This window comes from Ovis canadensis, chromosome 7 (assembly GCF_042477335.2).
Source record: "Ovis canadensis isolate MfBH-ARS-UI-01 breed Bighorn chromosome 7, ARS-UI_OviCan_v2, whole genome shotgun sequence".
Taxonomy (NCBI): domain Eukaryota; kingdom Metazoa; phylum Chordata; class Mammalia; order Artiodactyla; family Bovidae; genus Ovis; species Ovis canadensis.
Genome location: NC_091251.1, coordinates 27,515,057 through 27,534,679, shown reverse-complemented (window position 1 = coordinate 27,534,679; position 19,623 = coordinate 27,515,057). Strand labels below are relative to the sequence as shown.

General features: G+C 54.0%; 2 protein-coding genes across 6 annotated transcripts in view; both read left to right on the top strand.

Moving 5' to 3' along the window:
* Nucleotides 1-3,043, top strand: part of CLN6 (CLN6 transmembrane ER protein) — a 16,976-nt gene extending 13,933 nt beyond the window's left edge. For both annotated transcript variants that reach the window (XM_069595481.1, XM_069595480.1), the window contains exon 7: nt 1,373-3,043. In XM_069595481.1, coding sequence (XP_069451582.1) covers nt 1,373-1,643 — 271 coding nt within the window. In that variant the 3' untranslated portion in view covers nt 1,644-3,043. The remainder of the gene's footprint in view (nt 1-1,372) is intronic.
* Nucleotides 2,876-19,623, top strand: CALML4 (calmodulin like 4). 4 transcript variants are annotated; one of them, XM_069595482.1, is made up of 6 exons: nt 3,075-6,720; nt 7,577-10,384; nt 10,479-10,509; nt 14,826-14,966; nt 16,525-16,713; nt 19,325-19,623. In XM_069595482.1, exons 2-6 carry the CDS (start codon nt 10,250-10,252, stop codon nt 19,420-19,422), a joined length of 594 nt encoding a protein of 197 aa, XP_069451583.1. In that variant the 5' UTR covers nt 3,075-6,720; nt 7,577-10,249; the 3' UTR covers nt 19,423-19,623. The 4 variants fall into 4 exon arrangements, with proteins under 4 accessions (XP_069451587.1, XP_069451583.1, XP_069451585.1 ...); XM_069595484.1 differs by having other exon boundaries at nt 5,456-6,720; nt 10,101-10,384; XM_069595486.1 differs by lacking the exons at nt 7,577-10,384; nt 10,479-10,509 and having other exon boundaries at nt 2,876-6,720.

The following is a 19,623-nucleotide window of genomic DNA, read 5'->3' as shown; positions in this document are numbered from 1 at the left end:
CCCGGGGAGGGCTGTAGAGCAGAAGTCTGTAGAGCCTGGCAGGGTGGGAGGGGTGGGGGCTGAATGTCCCCCTCTGTGAAATGAGGATGATAGCAGGCTGTCTCCCTTTTGGGACATGAGAACCCAGAGGGAGAGAGGTTTACGAGAGGGGCTCGTAAACCATGAAGCCTCATGGAGACGACAAGGATACTTACGGGGGAATTCCATGGCTTCAGGGCTTCCCACCTGGTTTCCTCTTCCCATTCCAGAGGACCAGGCCTCAGCCAGGCTTTTCCCTCTCCTCTGTCACTTCTGCTCTGGAGACAGGCTCCCCAGGGATTGTGGGTGTCTTAGAAAGGGTGGGTGTCCTAGCCCTTCTCTGGGGGGAAGCCTCCAGCCTAATGAAAAAGGCCTCCTCTCCTGGGGCCTTCTCCCCCACCGCCAGGGGCTGCCCCTGGCCAGCAGTGGGGGTTCATGAAGGTGAATCCACATGCCCACTGAGGACAGGATTAGAAGGAATGGGTGACGACCACAGCTGGAGGGAAAGAGGTGAGAAGTGAGAAGAAGCTCAGCCCATTCTTACCCATGGTGTGTCAATGCGGTGACAGCTACAGGGGGCCATTCACCGAACAATGTGCCTTTACAAGTATAGAGTTCTCATCAGTAACCTCGAGAGCTGGGGCCGTTTGTGCCCCCTTTATAAGTAAGAAAACAAAGGCTCCAAGATGCCATGTAAATTCCCAAGGTGACTCAGCCACTCAGTTGCAGAGCTATGCAGTTGCTTGAGTGGGATGGGTCAGCATGGAGGCAGGGGAGTGGATGAGATAACCTCTGGGAAGCCCTCCAGCAAGTGTTACTGCATTCCTGGCCATATGCCAGGTACTGCCCTGAGAGCTGGAGGGAACCCTGGGGAATGAGACTGACCCAGCCTTCAAGGAGACAGTCAGGACAACCCCATACACTGAAACTGCGTCCCAAACTCAGATGCCTTTCGGAACTAAACTGGAGATAGAAATGCATCAAGTAGGCATCAGGTGAGGCAGGAGGGAGTGGTGGGGACCGTGGCAAGCTGCGGGGCCATGCTGTCTCTGAGCAGCTGCTTTCTCCTCGTCAGTCATTGTCATGTGGGAATATAAACCTAACGTTAGCAGGGAAATCAGAACGCCACGTCGGCAGGTAATCTGTTATTTAAATATTGGCAACAAACTCGACTTTTTGAAAAACAGTAATTCTAGAAGCCAGATCGGAATGCTGTGTACTGGCCCTGGCTCGGAGCGGAGCCCCTCACTTGACGCGCTCTTCTGACCGGCTGGGAGGGCAGCCTGGCGCTTGGTAGAGGGCAGAACGCTGGGCAGGAGGGCCCCCACCCCTCACTGCCCGCCTGCCTCCTCAGGTACCTGGTCACCGAGGGCCAGATCTTCATCCTCTTCATCTTCACCTCCTTTGCCATGCTGGCCCTCGTCCTGCACCAGAAGCGGAAGCGCCTCTTCCTCGACAGCAACGGCCTCTTCCTCTTCTACTCCTTCGCCCTCGCCCTCCTGCTCGTGGCGCTCTGGGTCGCCTGGCTGTGGAATGACCCCGTCCTCAGGAAGAAGTACCCGGGCGTCATCTATGTCCCCGAGCCCTGGGCCTTCTACACCCTCCACGTCAGCAGCCAATACTGAGTCCTGGGCACAGGCCCCTGGTGCTCTGTGGGTGGGAGATGGATGGTTGAGAGTGAGTGTCGGGAGTGTGTGCGTGTGTGCACCCACTGGGGATGGACGGCCGAAGGTGTCTGAGTGTGCGGAGTGTGTGCGTGTGTGCACCCACTGGGGATGGACGGCCGAAGGTGTCTGAGTGTGCGGAGTGTGTGTGTGTGTGTGTGCACCCACTGGGGATGGACGGCCGAAGGTGTCTGAGTGTGCGGAGTGTGTGTGTGTGTGTGTGCACCCACTGGGGATGGACGGCCGAAAGTGTCTGAGTGTGCGGAGTGTGTGCCTGTGTGCACCCACATGTGTGTAGCCCACAGCTGAGAGTGTGGGTGAGAGTATGCCTGGTGCCTGTGGATAGGGGGTGGGGTGGGGGTGGGGGGTGTGTGTGTGTGTGAGGCAGTGTGTCCAGACCAAGAGCTGGCCCCGGCCTTCCCGTGCACGCTGGAGTTGGGCCTTCTCACTCTCACTGCCCAGGGCTGTCTCTTCCTCCTGGGTGTCTCCTGGTAGCCGCAGGGGAGAGGCCTGGGTGGGGCAGAGGTTGGGAGGGAACTTAGCCTGTCCCTACCACCCGGCTCACCCCTCAGACCACCTGACCCTGAGGCCAGGCCACAGGGGTTCCGTGAACCTGCTGTGTACTCATTTGCAATGCACCCCCTTCCCTGGGACATGTTTGCAGCAGACGGGCCGACGGGTCCCAAGTCGGCTGTGGGCTGGTTGCCGTCTCCTCTCAGGGCAGCCTTGGGAAGGGTGAATGGTTCCTCCTTGTCCCTGCCTTCTTCAACCCTGGGAGGGGTATGTGCACCCCGGATCCTCACCCCACTGCAGGCTGCGTGGGGTTGGGAGCCAGAGCCAGCCCTCCCCCAACTGCCGGCCTGATCTTGGGGTCTGGCAGTGGTCGTTCCCAGCCACCTTCCCCTCCCGGGAACTCGGTCTCTGTCCCGCCTTCAGGATCGTGGCACCTGCTTCGTTCACCTGCTCAAGGTTTCTGAGCGGCCGCTGAAGGCAGAGTTCTCAGGTACTTGCACTCACTAGAGGCAGACATCGTGGGGCTCTCGTCAGCGTGTCTCAGCCTGAATCCACACCTGCCACCAGCGGCCCTACTCCCAGGAAAGGGGGCCTTGTTCTGGCAAGATGCCCCCCACCCCAGCACCAGGGCCAGGCACACAGCCTCGCTTCCTGGCATTGCTGGCCTGCATGCTTGCGAGGGGCTCAGGGGGGCTACCTCGCCTTCCCTGCCCTCCTCTCCTCTCCTGTGCTCCCAGGGACTCTGCCTCAAATCCTCCTTTCATGTAGGGGTCCCCCAGCCCCGGTCAGTCCCTGTCAGCTGGCAGCATCAGGGGTGAGCAGTGTGAATAAAGGCAGTGTGGAGCCAAGCCCCACTGGCTGCTGCTACTTCCTTGGGGTGTGAATTTGGGAGGCAGGAGGAGGAGGGACCCTGGAGCAGGGGAGTGGCTGGTCTGGGGCCTGGCAGGAGCCCTGGGCTGACCCCAAGGGCCTGCTCGGCCCTGTCTGGCTGAAGGCAGGTGCTGCCACTGCCCCCTGGCCATCTGTGCCACTCAGGATCCTGAGTTTGGGGGTCCCAGCTCTCTTTGGAGGAGGCTGAGGGTTGTGGGGCTGGGGCTGGCAGAGGGCGTCTACAGATGGAGCCCCCAAGCCATGCTGCTAGCGCCTTCTAGAAACTGAAGCAGAGAGGGTGTCCTTTGGGTGGAGGTGGGGGCAGGTTTTTGGGGGGCTGGCACTTAGCCTTGGGCAAGTCGCATGACTCCTAGAGGCCTCAGCCCTTAATCTTTGAGGGTCTCTGCCTCACCACCCAACCACCAGAGGCTTTATAGTCTCCCGTTCCTAGAACCCACAAGACATCTGCACTGAACAGGAGACATACAATCGTAGGCTGTACAGCTTTTAAGGAAAGCAGCTTTGTTCTTCAGAGTTGCTGCTGAGGCATTTTACAGTGTGGTAACCCTCCTCACTGCACAAAAAGACTATACAAAAAAGATCTTCATGACCAAGATAACCATGATGGTGTGATCACTCACCTAGAGCCAGACATCCTGGAATGTGAAATCAAGTGAGCCTTAGAAAGCATCACGATGAACAAAGCTAGTGGAGGTGATGGAATTCCAGTGGAGCTATTTCAAATCCTGAAAGATGATGCTGTGAAAGTGCTGCACTCAATATGCCAGCAAATTTGGAAAACTCAGCAGTGGCCGCAGGACTGGAAAAGGTCAGTGTTCATTCCAATCCCAAAGAAAGGCAATGCCAAAGAATGCTCAAACTACCTCACAATTGCACTCATCTCATATGCCAGTAAAGTTATGCTCAAAATTCTGCAAGCCAGGCTTCAGCAATATGTGAACCGTGAACTTCCAGATGTTCAAGCTGGTTTTAGAAAAGACAGAGGAACCAGAGATCAAATTACCAACATCCACTGGATCATGGAAAAAGCAAGAGAGTTCCAGAAAAACATCTCTTTCTGCTTTATTGACTATGCCAAAGCCTGTGACTGTGTGGATCACAATAAACTGTGGAAAATTCTGAGAGAGATGGGAATACCAGACCACCTGACCTGCCTCTTGAGAAACCTATATGCAGGTCAGGAAGCAACAGTTAGAACTGGACATGGAACAACAGACTGGTTCCAAATAGGGAAAGGAGTACGTTAAGACTGTATATTGTCACCCTGCTTATTTAACTTATATGCAGAGTACATCATGAGAAACACTGGGCTGGAAGAAGCACAAGTTGGAATCAAGATTGCCGGGAGAAATATCAATAACCTCAGATATGCAGATGACACCACCCTTATGGCAGAAGGTGAAGAGGAGCTAAAAAGCCTCTTGATGAAAGTGAAAGAGGAGAGTGAAAAAGTTGGCTTAAAGCTCAACATTCAGAAAACTAAGATCATGGCATCTGGTCCCATCACTTCATGGGAAATAGATGGGGAAACAGTGGAAATAGTGTCAGACTTTATTTTTTGGGACTCCAAAATCACTGCAGATGGTGATTGCAGCCATGAAATTAAAAAGACACTCCTTGGAAGGAAAGTTATGACCAACCTAGATAGCATATTGAAAAGCAGAGACGTTATATTGCCTACAAAGGTCCGTCTAGTCAAGGCTATGGTTTTTCTAGTGGTCATGTATGGATGTGAAAGTTGGACTGTAAAGAAAGCTGAGCACCAAAGAATTGATGCTTTTGAACTGTGGTGTTGGAGAAGACTCTTGAGAGTCCCTTGGACTGCAAGGAGATCCAACCAGTCCATCCTAAAGGAGATCAGTCCTGGATGTTCTTTGGAAGGAATGATGCTAAAGCTGAAACTCCAGTACTTGGGCCACTTCATGCGAAGAACTGACTCATTGGAAAAGACTCTGATGCTGGCAGGGATTGGGGGCAGGAGGAGAAGGGGACGACAGAGGATGAGATGGCTGGATGGTATCACTGACTCAATGGACATGAGTTTGAGTGAACTCCAGGAGATGGTGATGGACAGGGAGGCCTGGCGTGCTGCGATTCATGGCGTCGCAGAGAGTTGGACACGACTGAGTGACTGAACTGAACTGAACCCTCCTCACATCCAGAGTGTAGACGTGAAGACTGGAGTTCAGGATACCTGCAACAATTTCCTGCTTTGCTTTTCCCAGGCACCTTCTACACCCATGAGAAGTTAGTGACCTCTGCCCCCACCGCCTTGGCAGTAACAGATGCCTGCTGTCCTGCTCAATAGCTCCTGCTCAGGACCTGGGATGAGGATGGCCCTTCTAGCTCGTTGGGCCCCCTGGCTTCCGGGATCTGAAATAATGAATTGTGTGATTTCATGTTCTTGGTGGGGATGTATAGAAACTTATTTAGTTGCTAAGTTGTGTCCTACTCTGCAACCCCATGGACTGTAGCCTGTCAGGCTCTTCTGTCCACTGGATTTTCTGGGCAAGAATACTGGAGTGGGTAGCCATTTCCTTCTCCAAGGGACCCTCCAGGCGATCTTCCTGACCCAGAGATTGAACCCGCATCTCTTGCGTCTCCTGCATTGGCAGGGAAGCCCAACTGCCTTCAATCAAAAGGACTCCATGGGTTTCACTCCCCCAGAGTGGGAGCTGGATGCTGAAGGTGCTGCCTGCTGCCCCCCCTCACTCAGCAGGTCACAATCTGCACAATCTTAATTCAGTAAGCCAGCTCCAGCCTTGGCCTCTCAAAGCACAAGGGCCCCCACGTCCCTAGTAACCTCAATTCTCCCCTACGTTGATTCCGTGTTTCCTCCAAACCCTGTCCCAGGCCCATTCTCCATACAAGGACTTAATGGATATCACCTAAGTGGGCACACATCTGATTGTGGGGTCTGAGGCTTACACAGTTTTGAGTATGCTTGATAAGAAAACTTCTAAAAAAGTGAATAAAATTAGATATGAAAGAATATTTAGAATGGAAAAGATATCAGCAAATTATTGGAGCCTTGGCGATTCCTGTCCCTCTTGACTGAGATCTCTTTAGGAAGTTTCCTGAAAATGTTTCCCAAGAAATACAGGAGAGGCTGGCCTTGAGAGGCTTGGCACACTGATAGGTGGGTCTGGGGTGATCGTGCTGGTGGACAGCAGTGACTGGCCTGTATCCAACAGCATCTGGATAAATCCAGTGGAAACCACGAGAGGGCTTGCTGATGGCTGCACACCCCTATGGGGAAGGCGCTGCAATAGCGACCAAGGAAACCAGTTTATGGGCCATGAGACTCAGGAGCTGGCCTGTAAAAGATGACAGACACTGGCATTTCCACCAGCCCTACAGCCCTCCTCCCCTGCTGCCGGGCTAAGCGGAGGATGGATGGACTACTTATTTAGCCAGCAAGTGAGACAGGAAATCTGCTCTCTGACATGTGAACTAGGAGGCTAGCTTGAGCCTTCCACATTATAACTGAATATGCCAGGAGCAATGGACCCAGAGACTACGCCATGGTAACCCCAAAGCAACTAGTCAGCACCATCCAAGTCCGACTGTTTTTGTCCTGACCACAGGATCTGCTCCCAGTGGAACACCGTATACCACGGCCTGGGACTGGCAGGTAAGTTTCTGGTGGTGTGGGTTTGCCACTTCTTGGCGGATAGGATTAGAAAGGGTCTTACAGTCTTCACCTGTCCTCCACTCAGCCCTACCTGAGACCGCTACTGAGGTCACTAATCCAGGCCTCCCCTGGAGAAAGTCACCATTCTATGACCCCTACGATCTGTTAGACATCCCCTGCTCCAGGTTTCGGCACCAGCTGTGGGGACTGCAGGCTGGGACGCCAACCACAGGCTGGGGTGGTGTGACCTCAGAATGCTGTCACTGCCTGTGTGTTGCCTCATGGCCATGATCTCCCCTGTACTGTGCCTGTTAAGCATCTTATGTTTCGTCCCTAGCCTGAGCAGAGGGAATCTCTCTGGGGACCAGGTGACAGTGGTGGCCTCACCACTTTGTTGGTTTAAGGCTGCGCTGTCTGCGTTGTGCGCAGGTTTTCTCTGCAGAGTGGGGCGGCTCTCTAGTTGCAGAGCGTGGGCTTCCCACTGCAGCAGCTCCTCTTGGCGTGGAGCACAGGCTCTAGGCACACGGGCTGCAGCAGTTGCAGCACAGGGGCTAATTAGTTGTGACTCCCAGGCTCTGGAGTGTGCAGGCTTTGGTAGTTATGGTGCGGGGCTTGGTTGCTCCGAGACATGTGGGATCTTCTGGGACCAGGGACCAAACTCGTGTCCCCTGCCTTGGCAGGTGGACTTCCCACCATTGAGCCATCAGGGAAGTCCTGGCCTCACCACTGGCGAGTCTGACTGCAGGGCCTCCCTCCTCTGGACTTCCATGAAAAATTCACCCAAAGTTGGCTCGCGTCTCAGGGAGTTACTGTCTAGCATTCTTTGTGTCTTACTCTTGATTGTGTGTGCCCTCAGTCGTGTCCGACTCTGCGACCCCCTGGACTGCGGCCCGCCAGGCTCCTCTGTCCATGGGATTTCCCAGGCAAGAATACTGGAGTGGGTAGCCACTTCCTACTGCAGGGGACCTTGCGGACCCAGGGATCGAACCGGTGTCTCTTGGGTCTTCTGTGTTGGCGGACGGATTCTTTACCACTGCACCACCTGGGAACTCTTGGTATTCTTCTAGCTACTGTCATCACGGGGTTGCAAAAGAATCGAAAACAACTTAGAGACTAAACAGCAAAAACAACAGTCTGTCATAATATTTGTGATCTGCCGTTGCAACGTACCTCTGCATCCCTGACCCCAGGGATATCTCAGAAGAGGGGCAGGGCCAGGATTATGAGAGTCATGCAGGAAGTGTGGGTGTGTATGGCCAGGCCACTCAAGGTGGCCGTTCACTTGCTGTCTGTGTATCTCGTGCTCCACCAGTCCCTACTTCACACACAGGACTGTCCAGTCCTGTTCATCACAGGCCCTTTATCTGTGACTGTCCACACGCCTGCCCCTGCCCCCAGCTGGTTTCCCTGGTAACTGATGAGCCTTCTGAAGTCAATGCTCTCTATAACTGGTAGCCGCCTCCTCCTCCAGAGCAGCAGAAGGCGCGCCGTGTCCTGCCTGCTGTCTGCCGTCCACAGGGGGGTGTTGCTCCAGGATGTGGCTTCAGATCCGTAAGATTCCCGCATCTGATAAGTTGTTGTCTGTCTCTCGGCTCTTTGGTCTTGAGGCTGGGCTACTATATGGCTCGCAGGACCTTGGGGTACAGCCCAACGATCACATCTCCCCCAGGAGCCCCTTTCCAAACACAGGGTGATTCCAAGCGAGCCCGGGCCTGGCTCTTCAGGCTTCCCCTCAAGCATCCGCTCTGTGCCCCGGGCCCTGCCAACGCCCCGCCTGATGTCCCCTCTCCTCTTCTTCCTGTAAGTCTCATAGAAACTCCCCTCCTTTCCTGCTCCCACCAGCCTTTCCTCAGCCCCAACTTGGAGGAGTCAGAAACCGCCAGCTAAAACTTTCTGGGTCTAGAAATGGGTGTGAAGTCGAGGAAAAGAGAACCTTTCACAAGGAAATGGTCAGGGGACAAAGACAGCCCCCCTGCCCTGATCCATGTAACTTCTACAGATTACCACCAGTTCCCTCTGCACGCATGCAGCCCTTTCCAGGCCCCCAGACCAGGAGCCCTAGTGCAGTGCACAACCGGTGTGGCCATACCTGCCAGTCCCGACAGACTGGGTGGGCCCTGGAGTCGGGGCCCCAAAGGCACGGCAGCCACCAGCCGTGGACACAGGATACAGCAGGGATCTCAGAGAAGGAGGGGGAGAACCCAGCTGTGCCCAGCGCTGCAGCTCCATCCCCCGTTCACTTCCTCAGTGGGTGTGGGGAGGGGTGGGCTGGGGACAAACCACTGAGAAATGGGGAAAGTCAGCAGCTTCTGCTGGAAGGGGTGGGAAGTGCAGTGGGGAGTGGAGGGGAAGGAAGAAAAGAGGGAGCCTTCCTGACCAGGAAAGTCACTTAAGAGGTCTCCCTCTGAGTCCCCTGAGTTGCCTGTGGTGGGGCCAGAGACCCCAGCATGGGCACCTACCACACCCCCAGAAAAATGGGAAGGAACTGACTCAAGCTGAAAATGGACCATCTCGCCATTAACTCTCAACATAAGGCCAGGATGCTGAGGCACAGAGCTGTGGAATGGGCACCGAGGTCTTCCTCAGAGGCGCCTTTCTCTCCTGTGTGTGGCATCCAGGGTTCCGGCGGAGGAGGTGGCTGTCACTGGGCTGTGGTGTCACGCAGGGTTTCCTTCCCATATTAAAAAGCAGAGACATTACTTTGTCAACAAAGGTCCGTCTAGTCAAGGCTATGGTTTTTCCAGTAGTCATGTATGGATGTGAGAGTTGGACTGTGAAGAAAGCTGAGCGCCGAAGAATTAATGCTTTTGAACTGTGGTGTTGGAGAAGACTCTTGAGAGTCCCTTGGACTGCAAGGAGATCCAACCAGTTCACCTTAAAGGAGACCAGTCCTGGGTGTTCATTGGAATGACTGATGTTGAAGCTGAAGCTCCAATACTTTGGCCACCTGATGCAAAGAGTTGACTCATTTGAAAAGACCCTGATGCTGGGAAAGATTGAGGGCAAGAGGAGAAGGGGATGACAGGATGAGATGGTTGGATGGCATCACTAACTCAATGGACATGGGTTTGGGTGGACTCCAGGAGTTGGTGATGGACAGGGAGGCCTGGCGTGCTGTGGTTCATGGGGTCGCAAAGAGTTGGACACGACTGAGCGACTGAACTGAACTAATGAGGTGGTGTGTGACGTGCCTAAAGGGGATGTGCAAAGTGCCCAACACCTAGGAGGAGACTCTATTTAGCCCCTAATGCAATCCTCAGAGAGAAATACCCCTGAAGGCAGGCCTGGGGGACCCAGCGATCCCCTCTCTGGGTGACCCCTTCTTAGTGTCCACAGAGGGCTCCCAGGAAGGAACAGCGGCCCTTGTCCTCTGGCTACAGAATATCAGCTTCCTGGTGCAGGACCAAGTGCCGGCGAAGCCCTCGGGCAGCTCCCATCTCTCAAAATCTAGCCTGCCACCACCCCACAGCCAGGCATCCACAGAGCACAGGAAGCTGGAATCTGACCCCTGGCGGCGGGCCTGGTCTCCATGGCAGCCAGGGATTTATTACCGGGGCCTCCACCCGGCTGGGCGGACTTTCGACTTGAAGCCGGGAAGAAGGGGAACAGGAAGGCAGTTCTGGGAGCAGCGAGCCCACGGGTGGCAGCTGGAGGCCACGCGATGGTGAGGATCTGTGTGGCCTGGCCAGGCTGCCCGGGGCTGGGGAGGCAGGGGGCTTTCATGGAGTCCCTTCCTGACTGTTCTCTCTCTGCTGCAGGCCAAGTTTCTTTCCCAGGACCAAATTAATGGTAGGTTTGGTTTGTTCTTTCATTAGCAACTCACAGCAAAATATGGGTCTCATTAGGTAATTTGCTCTGCTCATGTTTTGTTGGTGGGAGAGCTGGGCCCACCCACAAGCCAGGGGCCGACTGCTACCAGGAAGGGCCTGGTGGAGGGGCGGGGGATAAGGCTTGGAGGTGAGAACTGTGCGTAGTACACAGTCGTCAGTGTGATTTGCAAGAGGGCCTGACAGGAGGGGGAGCGCTTCGGTTCTCCTCCAGAACTTGATAGTTGGGGGCGGAGGGGGAGAGGGGCTGGTCGGAGAGACACCAACTGGTTGTGACTGAGGGCCCCAGCTGAAAAGGGGGCTTTGTAACTGGCTGAGAAAGAGAACAGGGCCCAGGGCTGTGCTCTCGGAAAGGGTGCTTTGTTTAGGCTGTGGGCTTCAGTCTCCCCATCTGTAAAGGGTGAAGGCCAGTGGAGGTGGCCTCAGAGATCCCTCTGCCCTGACGGCAAGCCTAGTGTTGGCATTTGGAGCACTTTATTCTGTGAATCCCCAAACCTGCCCCAGGCAGCTTCAGTTTCCCACAGTGCCTGGTTCTGTTTCCACAAGGCCAAGCCGACAGAGTTGGGTTACACGGAAGCCAGGGGCCAGACCCTGCTGGGGAGGCTCAGCTGAGCTCAAGCAGGGAGATGAACTGAGGGATGGTTACCTGGGCAGGACTTGCAGAGTTCTGGTTACCAGCAGCGTCTGTAAGGGAGAGAGGGTAGGTGGGTTGCAGGCGCCTCCCCATAGGCCCCTTGATATTCTTACCCCTCAACGGGGTCCAGAGCAGGGACTTTTAAAATCCAAGGCCCAGGGTAGGGGCCTCTCCTACCCAGTCTTAACACAAGGCTTGATGAATCTCAGGGCTGGAATCCAGCTGTTAGTGTGCCCCCCACCAAACGTGGTGCTGGGGCTCACTGACCCTCCCTCTGGGGCTTCTGAATCTCCCAGAAAGGAAGAAGGTACGTTTCCCTTTGTCTCCTAAAGTCTGACACAAAGAAAGGGACCACAAACATTCAGGAAAGAAAGACTGCTTGAATGGGAAGACCAGGGACCTTGGAGGCAGTGGACCTGGGCTCCAGTCCCCTCTGAGCCTCGGTGGTCTCATCTGTGAAGTGGGAATAATGGCACTGCCTCATCAGGCTCCTGTGAGCAAGAGAGCAGGTGGCAGGCACGCACCTGACTCTGTGCCTGGACGTCACCCAGATGTAAGCCGGGGCCAGCTTGCTCTTGCTAGCATGAGCTACGTGGTACACCTTTAGGAATTTTGTGAACTATTATTAAACAAAGGAAGATGAAAGAATGTCCCTTCGTCTACAAAAGTTTTTTAAAAGATAGCTCTGTTGCAATTAGTAGTGCTGAAGATTTGAAAGACTTCAGTTTAATGGATGTAATTTGCACAAAGGTGAGGAATAGTTTAACAGTAGATCACTCATCAGATGTAATGACAGTGTAGTCATTGGGAAAATAGTTGCATTCATTGGCCTGCAGCTTACCTCACTTATGGTTAAATCAAAATTGTAGGTTGGCAATGGATACAAGAGCTGGCAGAAACTCACTTGTGATAATCAATTGGCTAGATGGGATTTATAATCAAAGTATTTTTATTACTTGTAAGTTGGATGCTATACATTCTTAAGTCTGTACCATGTACAGATGTCATCAGAGTTGGTTCCATTCCCAGCACAGCTGGTGTTATCCTGGGTCTGGGGAGGATTCTTTCTTGCCTTGGGGCATTTGCATTTTCAAAGGGAAAACTTAAAGGGAATTTTAATCCAGTTTATTTAACCCAATTTGTTCTTTCATTCAACAGTTATGAGTCCTTTTTTTGTGCCAATTATGAGTCCTTTTTTTGTGCCAGCCCCGTTCTAGGGATTAAAAATACAGCAGTGCACAGCGAAGCCCCAAATCCTTGTGCTCACAGGGTTCACCTGTGTGGGGAGGTGGGGACAACAAAGGAAAGGAGTGAGCAGGATGTTGGATGGCAGGCAGGTCTGGCAGGAGAAGGGCCTGGCAGGGAGAGCAAGGAGGTGTAGAGGTCATGGAGGGGGGGCAGGAGTAGAGAGAGAAGAGCCCTACTGTTTCAGGGCTGGCCTCCAAGTCCAGAGGACCCTCCAGATCTTTAAAGCAGGAAGACACATTTTAGGTAACTGGGGAGGAGATGGGTCCCCCATTGACTCTAGCCCTGCTGATACCACGGGGCCCCTGGTGCAGAGTATGGGGGAGGCAGTTTGCCCCCTGTGGAGTCTGGTCCATCCCCGGTCCCAAGAGTGTGCTGTCCCCATCCGGCTACTGTTGGAAGGTGCTCAACTGTCATAGGATGGGGTCCCAGGATGGTAGTGGGCCCACCTCTTGGGCAGAGGCAAACCCAGACGGAAGGTAAGCTCGGGTGACCAAGACAGGTCCCCTGGAGCTGGGCGGGGGGCTGAGTTCAAGTCCTGCGTGCAGGGTGGCCCCCTGTCCCTGTCCCTGTCCCCACTGGCGCTGGGCCCTCTTAGAGGGAATTGGGTTTCACAGGAACCAGTGAAGCCTTGCTTCCCTGGGCCACTCTGGTTCCTGCCGCTGGGTCCTGTTGGTGGTCTGCCCCTCCAAAGCCCAGGCTCTGGAAAGTTCTGAAAGGGCGGGAGGTTCCCCTTCAACCTCTCCACAGGCATAAAAGCAGGTAATTGTCTCTAAACCCCCACCGCCTGGCCTGCCTTTGATTAGCAATGCCCCTGAAACCCTAGGCTGCTGGGAGTGGCCCTAATGAGGTAGCATGAAGGGGCCCTCGGCCTGGGCGTCCTCTGCCACCTCTCCCGCCCTCTGGTGGAGCTCCAGGGTAGCCTGGGCAGAGCTAGCTGCCCACTGCCCCCACTGCCAGGAGCCCTTGGCTGCTCCAGCCTTCCTCGCTGGCTCGTCTGCACCATGGGAACAACTAGGGTCCCTCCTCACAGGGCCACAGTGAGGATGACACAAGGGCCTGGGGGAAAGCGCTAGTACCGGGAGCTGCTTTTGCTGGTTTTGTTACTATCCGCTCAGAAGCTGCTGGTCCAGGCCTCTGAGTAACCAGCTGGCTGTGGGAAGTGTGCAGGGTGCTAGGGAACAGTGCAGGGCCCGGCAGGCTCCCAGTGGGGCTCAAGCTGGAGCTCTACCCCATGGGTCCCGGGGGCTGCACGAGAGGGGCATTTGGCCAGTTCCACCCCCACCCTGTGGTCAGGGCCTCTGTGAGGACCCCTTATCTTCCCAAGCTCCTGGCTGGCCTCCCTGTGCCTCCAGGGCTGGGGGGTCAGGGCAGATGCAGGTGGGGGCTGGTTCCACTGGGCTGGGGAGCTGTGGCTCTGCAGGCCACTTCACCTCCAGAGGGGAGAGAGGGTTCAAAGAGAGCAGTAAGGAAGATCTCCGCGGAGCTGGGAGGACGTCCAGGCAGTGCCTGTTGAAGTCTTGAGTGGGGCCTGGGCCTGTGTGAGAGCGCGGCTTGAGAGTTCAGCAGCCCGGAGACCGGCGGCTGCAGCAGTGGACTCAGAAGCTCCCAGTTGTGATATCTGTCACCACGTATGATGGCCTCTCTGCCAGGCCTTCCCAGAGCGGGTTTCTGGTCCTCCAGCAAGCCCCAAGGCATTATTATTCTGTTTCCCACCTAAGTTGTCATTTGCTGAGATCCCCTAGGAATTTGGTGCCCTGCTGTGGGCTCCTCGTCTCCCTGGGCTGGACCTGGAACAAGAGAGCGAGCAAGTTTTCCTGCGTGTGCTAAGTTGCCTCAGTCACATCCAACTCTGCCACCCCATGGACTGCAGCCCACCAGGCTCCTCTGTCCATGGGACTCTCCAGCAAGGATACTGGAGTGGGTTGCCATGCTCTTCTCCAGGGGATCCTCCCGACCCAGGGATCGAATCCACGTCTCATGTCTGCTGCACTGGCAGGCGGGTTCTTGACCACTGTGGTTTTAGTCAGTTGAGGACAGGAGCAGGGAGGGAGGCGGCAGAAGGGAGGTCAGGAGGGAAAGGGGATGGGGTTGACAGGATGAAAGGCAAGAAATGCAGTTAAACATACATTTCAGATAAACGACAAATACCTTTGTAAGCATGTTGTTGTTAAGTCCTGTCCGACGCTTTGTGACCTCATGGACTGAGGTTTATCTGAAACTCAATTTACCTTGACAGCCCTGGATTTTTTTTTTTTTGCTAGGTCTGGCCACTCTAGGAGGGGAGGCGGACTGGGAAGCAGGCAGAAGGAAGGGGAGGGGCAGAAAGTGGAGAGAGGATTGAGAAGTTGGGGGAGGGTGAAAAAGCGGCCCTGACTCTCCCTTCTGGGCTGTGGCAGAGTACAAGGAATGCTTCTCCCTGTATGACAAGCAGCAGCGCGGGAAGATTAAAGCCACGGACCTGCTGACGGTGATGCGGTGCCTGGGGGCCAGCCCAACGCCTGGGGAGGTGCAGCGGCACCTGCAGACTCACAGGATAGGTGAGTGGGCCCGGCTGGGCCAGCTGCCACGGAAGGAGGAGTCTGGGTGAGTGGGTGGGCCCTGAGCCCTATAGCTCTTGTCCCAGGGACGCAGGCAGGCAGGCAGGTCGGGTGTGACCAGCTCAGAGGTTTGAGAGGTCCGTGTTAGCCAGAGTTCTCTGGCTGGGTGTGGAGGCACCTGACCAGGTGTGCTCGTAGCAACGGGTGACGCCCCATCCCAGGGGACCAGGGGCTCTAGACATTTCACCACAGTTGTCTCAAACCTGCAGTCCAGACGGTGCTAAACGATCCCAAGGTTGTTTTGATGGCAGTGTCCCTTTACTTAGATGTGTCATGTGCTTAGCTCAGCAACACCACGAAGGAGGCACTATCCTAATCCAAGTTTTACAGATAAAGATCAAGATTCAGAGCCCAGCTGGTAACTTCCGAGCCCTTAAGCCAATGGTGGAATCAGATTGGAACCAGATTCTCATTTCTAAGACTGAGCTCCCCCAAACTGTTCAAAATGGGAATAAAACATAGAGGAAAACCCACCCAAAACGTTAGCAAGTTGTCCTCTGCTGATGTGATTATGGGTGATTCTTCATTCCTCTTGTTTCCTGTTTTTGGCGAAGAGAACGTATACTAGTTTTACAAGCAAAAACGAGTTGCTTTTTGTTGGTGGTGGCAACTTTTTTTTTAAAAAGAGATGGAGGAATGTCAGATGCCAGGATGGCTGTTTGCATCGATAGCTGGACACTCAGGAAGGAAAGAGGAAGGAACACTTGGTCAACAGCCCAACTGGACCTCCGTTTCCCCATCTCTCAGTCGGGTTCCCACCCTCTGCTGGGGTGATCCCAAGGCCCCATCAGAGGGCGAGTGCAGCGGCAATGGGAGCTTGTCCTGAGGCTGGGCTGGGGGTGGCCACCAGGTGGCCAAGCCTGGTGACGGGGAGCTCAGCCACCGAGAACCCCTGCTTCTCTCTTCAAAGCGTGCTGGTTTCCTTTGGTTTCTGTCTCCTTCAGACAGGAAGCTGTGGGCAGGGGCACTTCCAATTTCCTGCAGTTGGAGCCCAGCCTGGGCTGAGGGCCCCAGGCATGCCTGGAGGAGGGGTGTGGGCTGGGGTGGAGGCTGCAGTGAAGGGAAGGGCAAGTGAGGGAGGCTTGAGCCCCATCATCCACCTGTCTTTGTAGATGTGTTGCAGCGACTGTCAAAGGGGGAGGATAGACATGTTGGTGCACTTCCTCCAGTTCAGGGCAGGAGAGAAGCATCCAGAAGGGGTACAGAAAGCGGTGCTTCATCCTGGTCTTGTCACTGCTCTGAGCTTCTGTCTCTTTAGTGGGCAAAATGAGATGTCCAGGCACTGAGGGTTGTTGAAAAGATTAAATGAGGCATATCCATGGTGGGAACGCAGCAAGACAGGCTGCAGCCTCTTCCCCGTGAACACAGCCACCACCACGGTGCTTCCTGAGTTGGGTGGCTCTTGAGCTGGCCTTGAAGGCTTGGGCAGGAGGCCAGCTGACATCCCCAAGAGAAGCCTTTTCCTCCTTGCTCACTCTGCTGTTTGGGGGTTTCCTAGACAGAAACGGAGAGCTGGATTTCTTTACTTTCCTGACCATCATGCATATGCAGATAAAACAAGAGGACCCAAAAAAGGAAATTCTTTTGGCCATGTTGATGGCGGACAAGGAGAAGAAAGGCTACATCATGGCATCTGAATTGCGGTCAAAACTGATGCAACTGGGGGAGAAGCTCACCCACAAAGAAGGTAATGGTCTGGGTCCCTATTTCCCAACAGTGGGAGGTGACTAAGGGGTTGCGGGCACACCAAAGTCCAAATCATGCCACCTCGGTTACGTAGGCATTGCATCTGATGGCATTTGGACGTTGGGACTAGATGCTAAGCTTGGTGAACTCTGGACTGGAACCTGGAAAACTAGGGAACTGTGAGTGGCAGAAGTTAGCCAGGGTGAAGGGACAGTAGGGAAACCCAGTTAGGAGCTACTTGGGCATTACTCTATGTCTTCTAACTTTCACTGGGGGCCTTCATGACTGCGACACCTCTAGGATCACCAGTGTCCCTCTCATACCGATTAATGAAACAGGTGCAGTGCGCGGCCTGTGACGAGCAGAGCTAGGCGCTAGACACAGGGCTAGCAGACACCGGGACCCCCACCCTCCGACCTCGCTCAGGCACTCCTCTCACCACAGCTGTCTTCTGAAGTTGCTGCTGCCACCAAGTTTCTAAATTGAGATGTTACTTTGCTCCCTTTTCTCATGAGTCAGCCAGCTCTGAGCTCTTCCAGAAGGAATGTCCTGTCTACCTTCCCTGTCTTCCTGCCTCAGAGCCGGATGAGGGGCTTGGGCCTTCTGGGAAAGCTGGATGTTCATGGTGAGGGTGACCCCAATGCTGAGCCCTTTGCAGATGTCCTCCCAGCCAGCCTGACAGGCCCCTGGGTCCAGCCACAGTGGCCATGCCAGGTTGCCACCCGAGTCCACACTCCCCAACCCCAGAGGCTGCAATTTCTGGGTAGGCCGCCGGGCTCACCTGTGATTGGGGCAGGAGGACACGGTCGGTGGACGAAAAAGGCTCCGGTAATGACGGGCCTTTAGCGTTTGGTGAAATCACAACAGACTTGAATCCTGGCTCCCCCTCCTTCTGGGGGAGCTCAGGTGAGTTTCTTAACCTCTCTCACCCTCCTCAGTTTCCTCGTTGGGAAATCAGGTTACAATAGGCAATCCCTCAGGACCCTGCAAGAGCTAACATTTTATAAAGCAGTCTGCTAAGATTTTATCTGCAGTCACAAAGGCACAGTGCAAAGGAAGTAAAAATAGCGCTAGAGAAGGCAGATGGAGCTTCCCCCGCTCTTCCAGGCTGCCAGCTATCACAATCCCATCTTTCATTGTGGCTGTTTTAACGTGAACAGGGAGTCACAGGCTATGCTTCCCTCCCGGGCTCCAAGGACACTACTCAGCCTTTTAAGGATCAGGTGGAGTGTTAGCAGAGAGGTCAGCAGGGGCCTTCATTTTTGCGGTTAATGATCCGTCTAAAACAATACCATGGTCCCCAAACTTAAACATCTCTCTCATTTGTTTAGCCAGTAAAGAAACATTTCAAAGAAACTGGCAGTGTCTGCCAGAGACTGATGTCCTTTTCCTCTGGCTATGGGAGATAGAAAAGGTAATACTGGAAGTAAGACTCCTTTACCTTCAGTGATAGAAAAGTTGGTTTACTGCAGAAGCATCCTTGGAGCAGCTGAGACAGCTGTGAGGAGGCCTCCTTTGCAAACCAGTTCTCTGTGGTTTTTCAGGGAACTGCTATTCTAACCAGAAGGTACCATCAGATTCCAGCTGCCCCTCTTCTGGACAGCTGGAGGCTGCAGTGACCGGTACTGGACTTGTCCACTGGGACACTTTTAACCAAGTGGTTGATGGGTAGACATTCCTCCATGAAATAAGATAAATTACAGTCTCAGTGTTCTACAAGTACTCAGAAGTACTATCAGCTCAAATGCAGTGCATAGCAATTACGATTTTGAGGAGGATGCTTAAGCAGGAAGTCACAGGATGCTTTTTCACTGTCCAGAGTTGTGTGGGGCTGTCTGCGGCTGGCAAAGTTGACACAGAGCAGTGAGAGAGTTTTGTAAGAGGGTGAGGAGGGTCCTGAGAAGCCACCATTGAAAAGTGTAAACTGAACTGGCTCTTCTTGTCAACTCCTGGGACAAGCTTGTATTTTATCCCAAGAATCCAGAACCAGTAAATGTACGTTTCTTTCTTTTTTTCTGAGCAACATTAGAGAACAATGGCAGTTTTTGTAGGCTTTGAGCTTGGACACAGTTGAATTTATTTTCTCTTATACTATCCCACCTCCGAAACACTTTCAGAAAGAGATGATAGTGGCAGATACCATTTGTCACCAAGCCCCCTCTTGGGGTGGGGGGATGTCATTTTGGAAGGCAGGCCATAGGCTGGGCTAGGGGCCCCAGGATGGAGCTGCAGGGGTGTCTGTTATGGAGGGCGTCTGAGAGGGCGGGCGGTAGAAGGTAAAATCCATGCCAACACTTTCTGGAAATACTGGCACAGGAGCCAGATATTTTCTGAAGAAAAAAAAAGGTACAAGGTGGTTTCATTGACTGAATCCTTACCAGTACACCCCCTATCCTGGCCCCTGCAGAAAGCCAGATGAACTCAGAATTGATTCCATGGTCTCCAAGGGGGAGGGAGTGGGTTGTCCTTTTCTGTTCACTGGTTACTTCCTCACCTATGGAAGCAGTCAACTGGAGGTTCAGGGAAGACCTCTGGGGAGGCTCAACCCCCAGCTGGATGCCTTATCATATGACACTGAAGCCAAACTGAGAAATTACTGTGATTTATCGCAGTGGAGGATCTCTTCAGGGAAGCAGATATCGAACCGAATGGCAAAGTGAAGTATGACGAGTTCATCCAGAAGCTCACCATTCCTGTGCGGGACTATTGAACGAGGAGGCGAGAGAGCCGCCCCTGGGCCTGAGCACTCAGACTGTGGGTTTTGGAAAAGAAAGTGTTTCTTACACTTGCGGGAGATGGCAAACACAGCAAGATGACAAACCTAAGCCCAGCAAGAGGACAAGGAAACAAAATTATTCCAGCCACGGTATTAGCATGTCTTTAATAAAACTTTGTACTGTTTTAACAACTA

What these genes read in the sequence shown, in the direction of transcription:
- CALML4 (XM_069595482.1), top strand. Translation starts at nt 10,250, where the DNA reads ATGGCAGCCAGGGATTTATTACCGGGGCCTCCACCCGGCTGGGCGGAC. An exon ending in CAGCTGGAGGCCACGCGATG is followed by an intron (nt 10,385 to 10,478) that starts GTGAGGATCTGT and finishes TCTCTGCTGCAG; the next exon opens with GCCAAGTTTCTTTCCCAGGA. An exon ending in GAAGCTCACCCACAAAGAAG is followed by an intron (nt 16,714 to 19,324) that starts GTAATGGTCTGG and finishes GATTTATCGCAG; the next exon opens with TGGAGGATCTCTTCAGGGAA.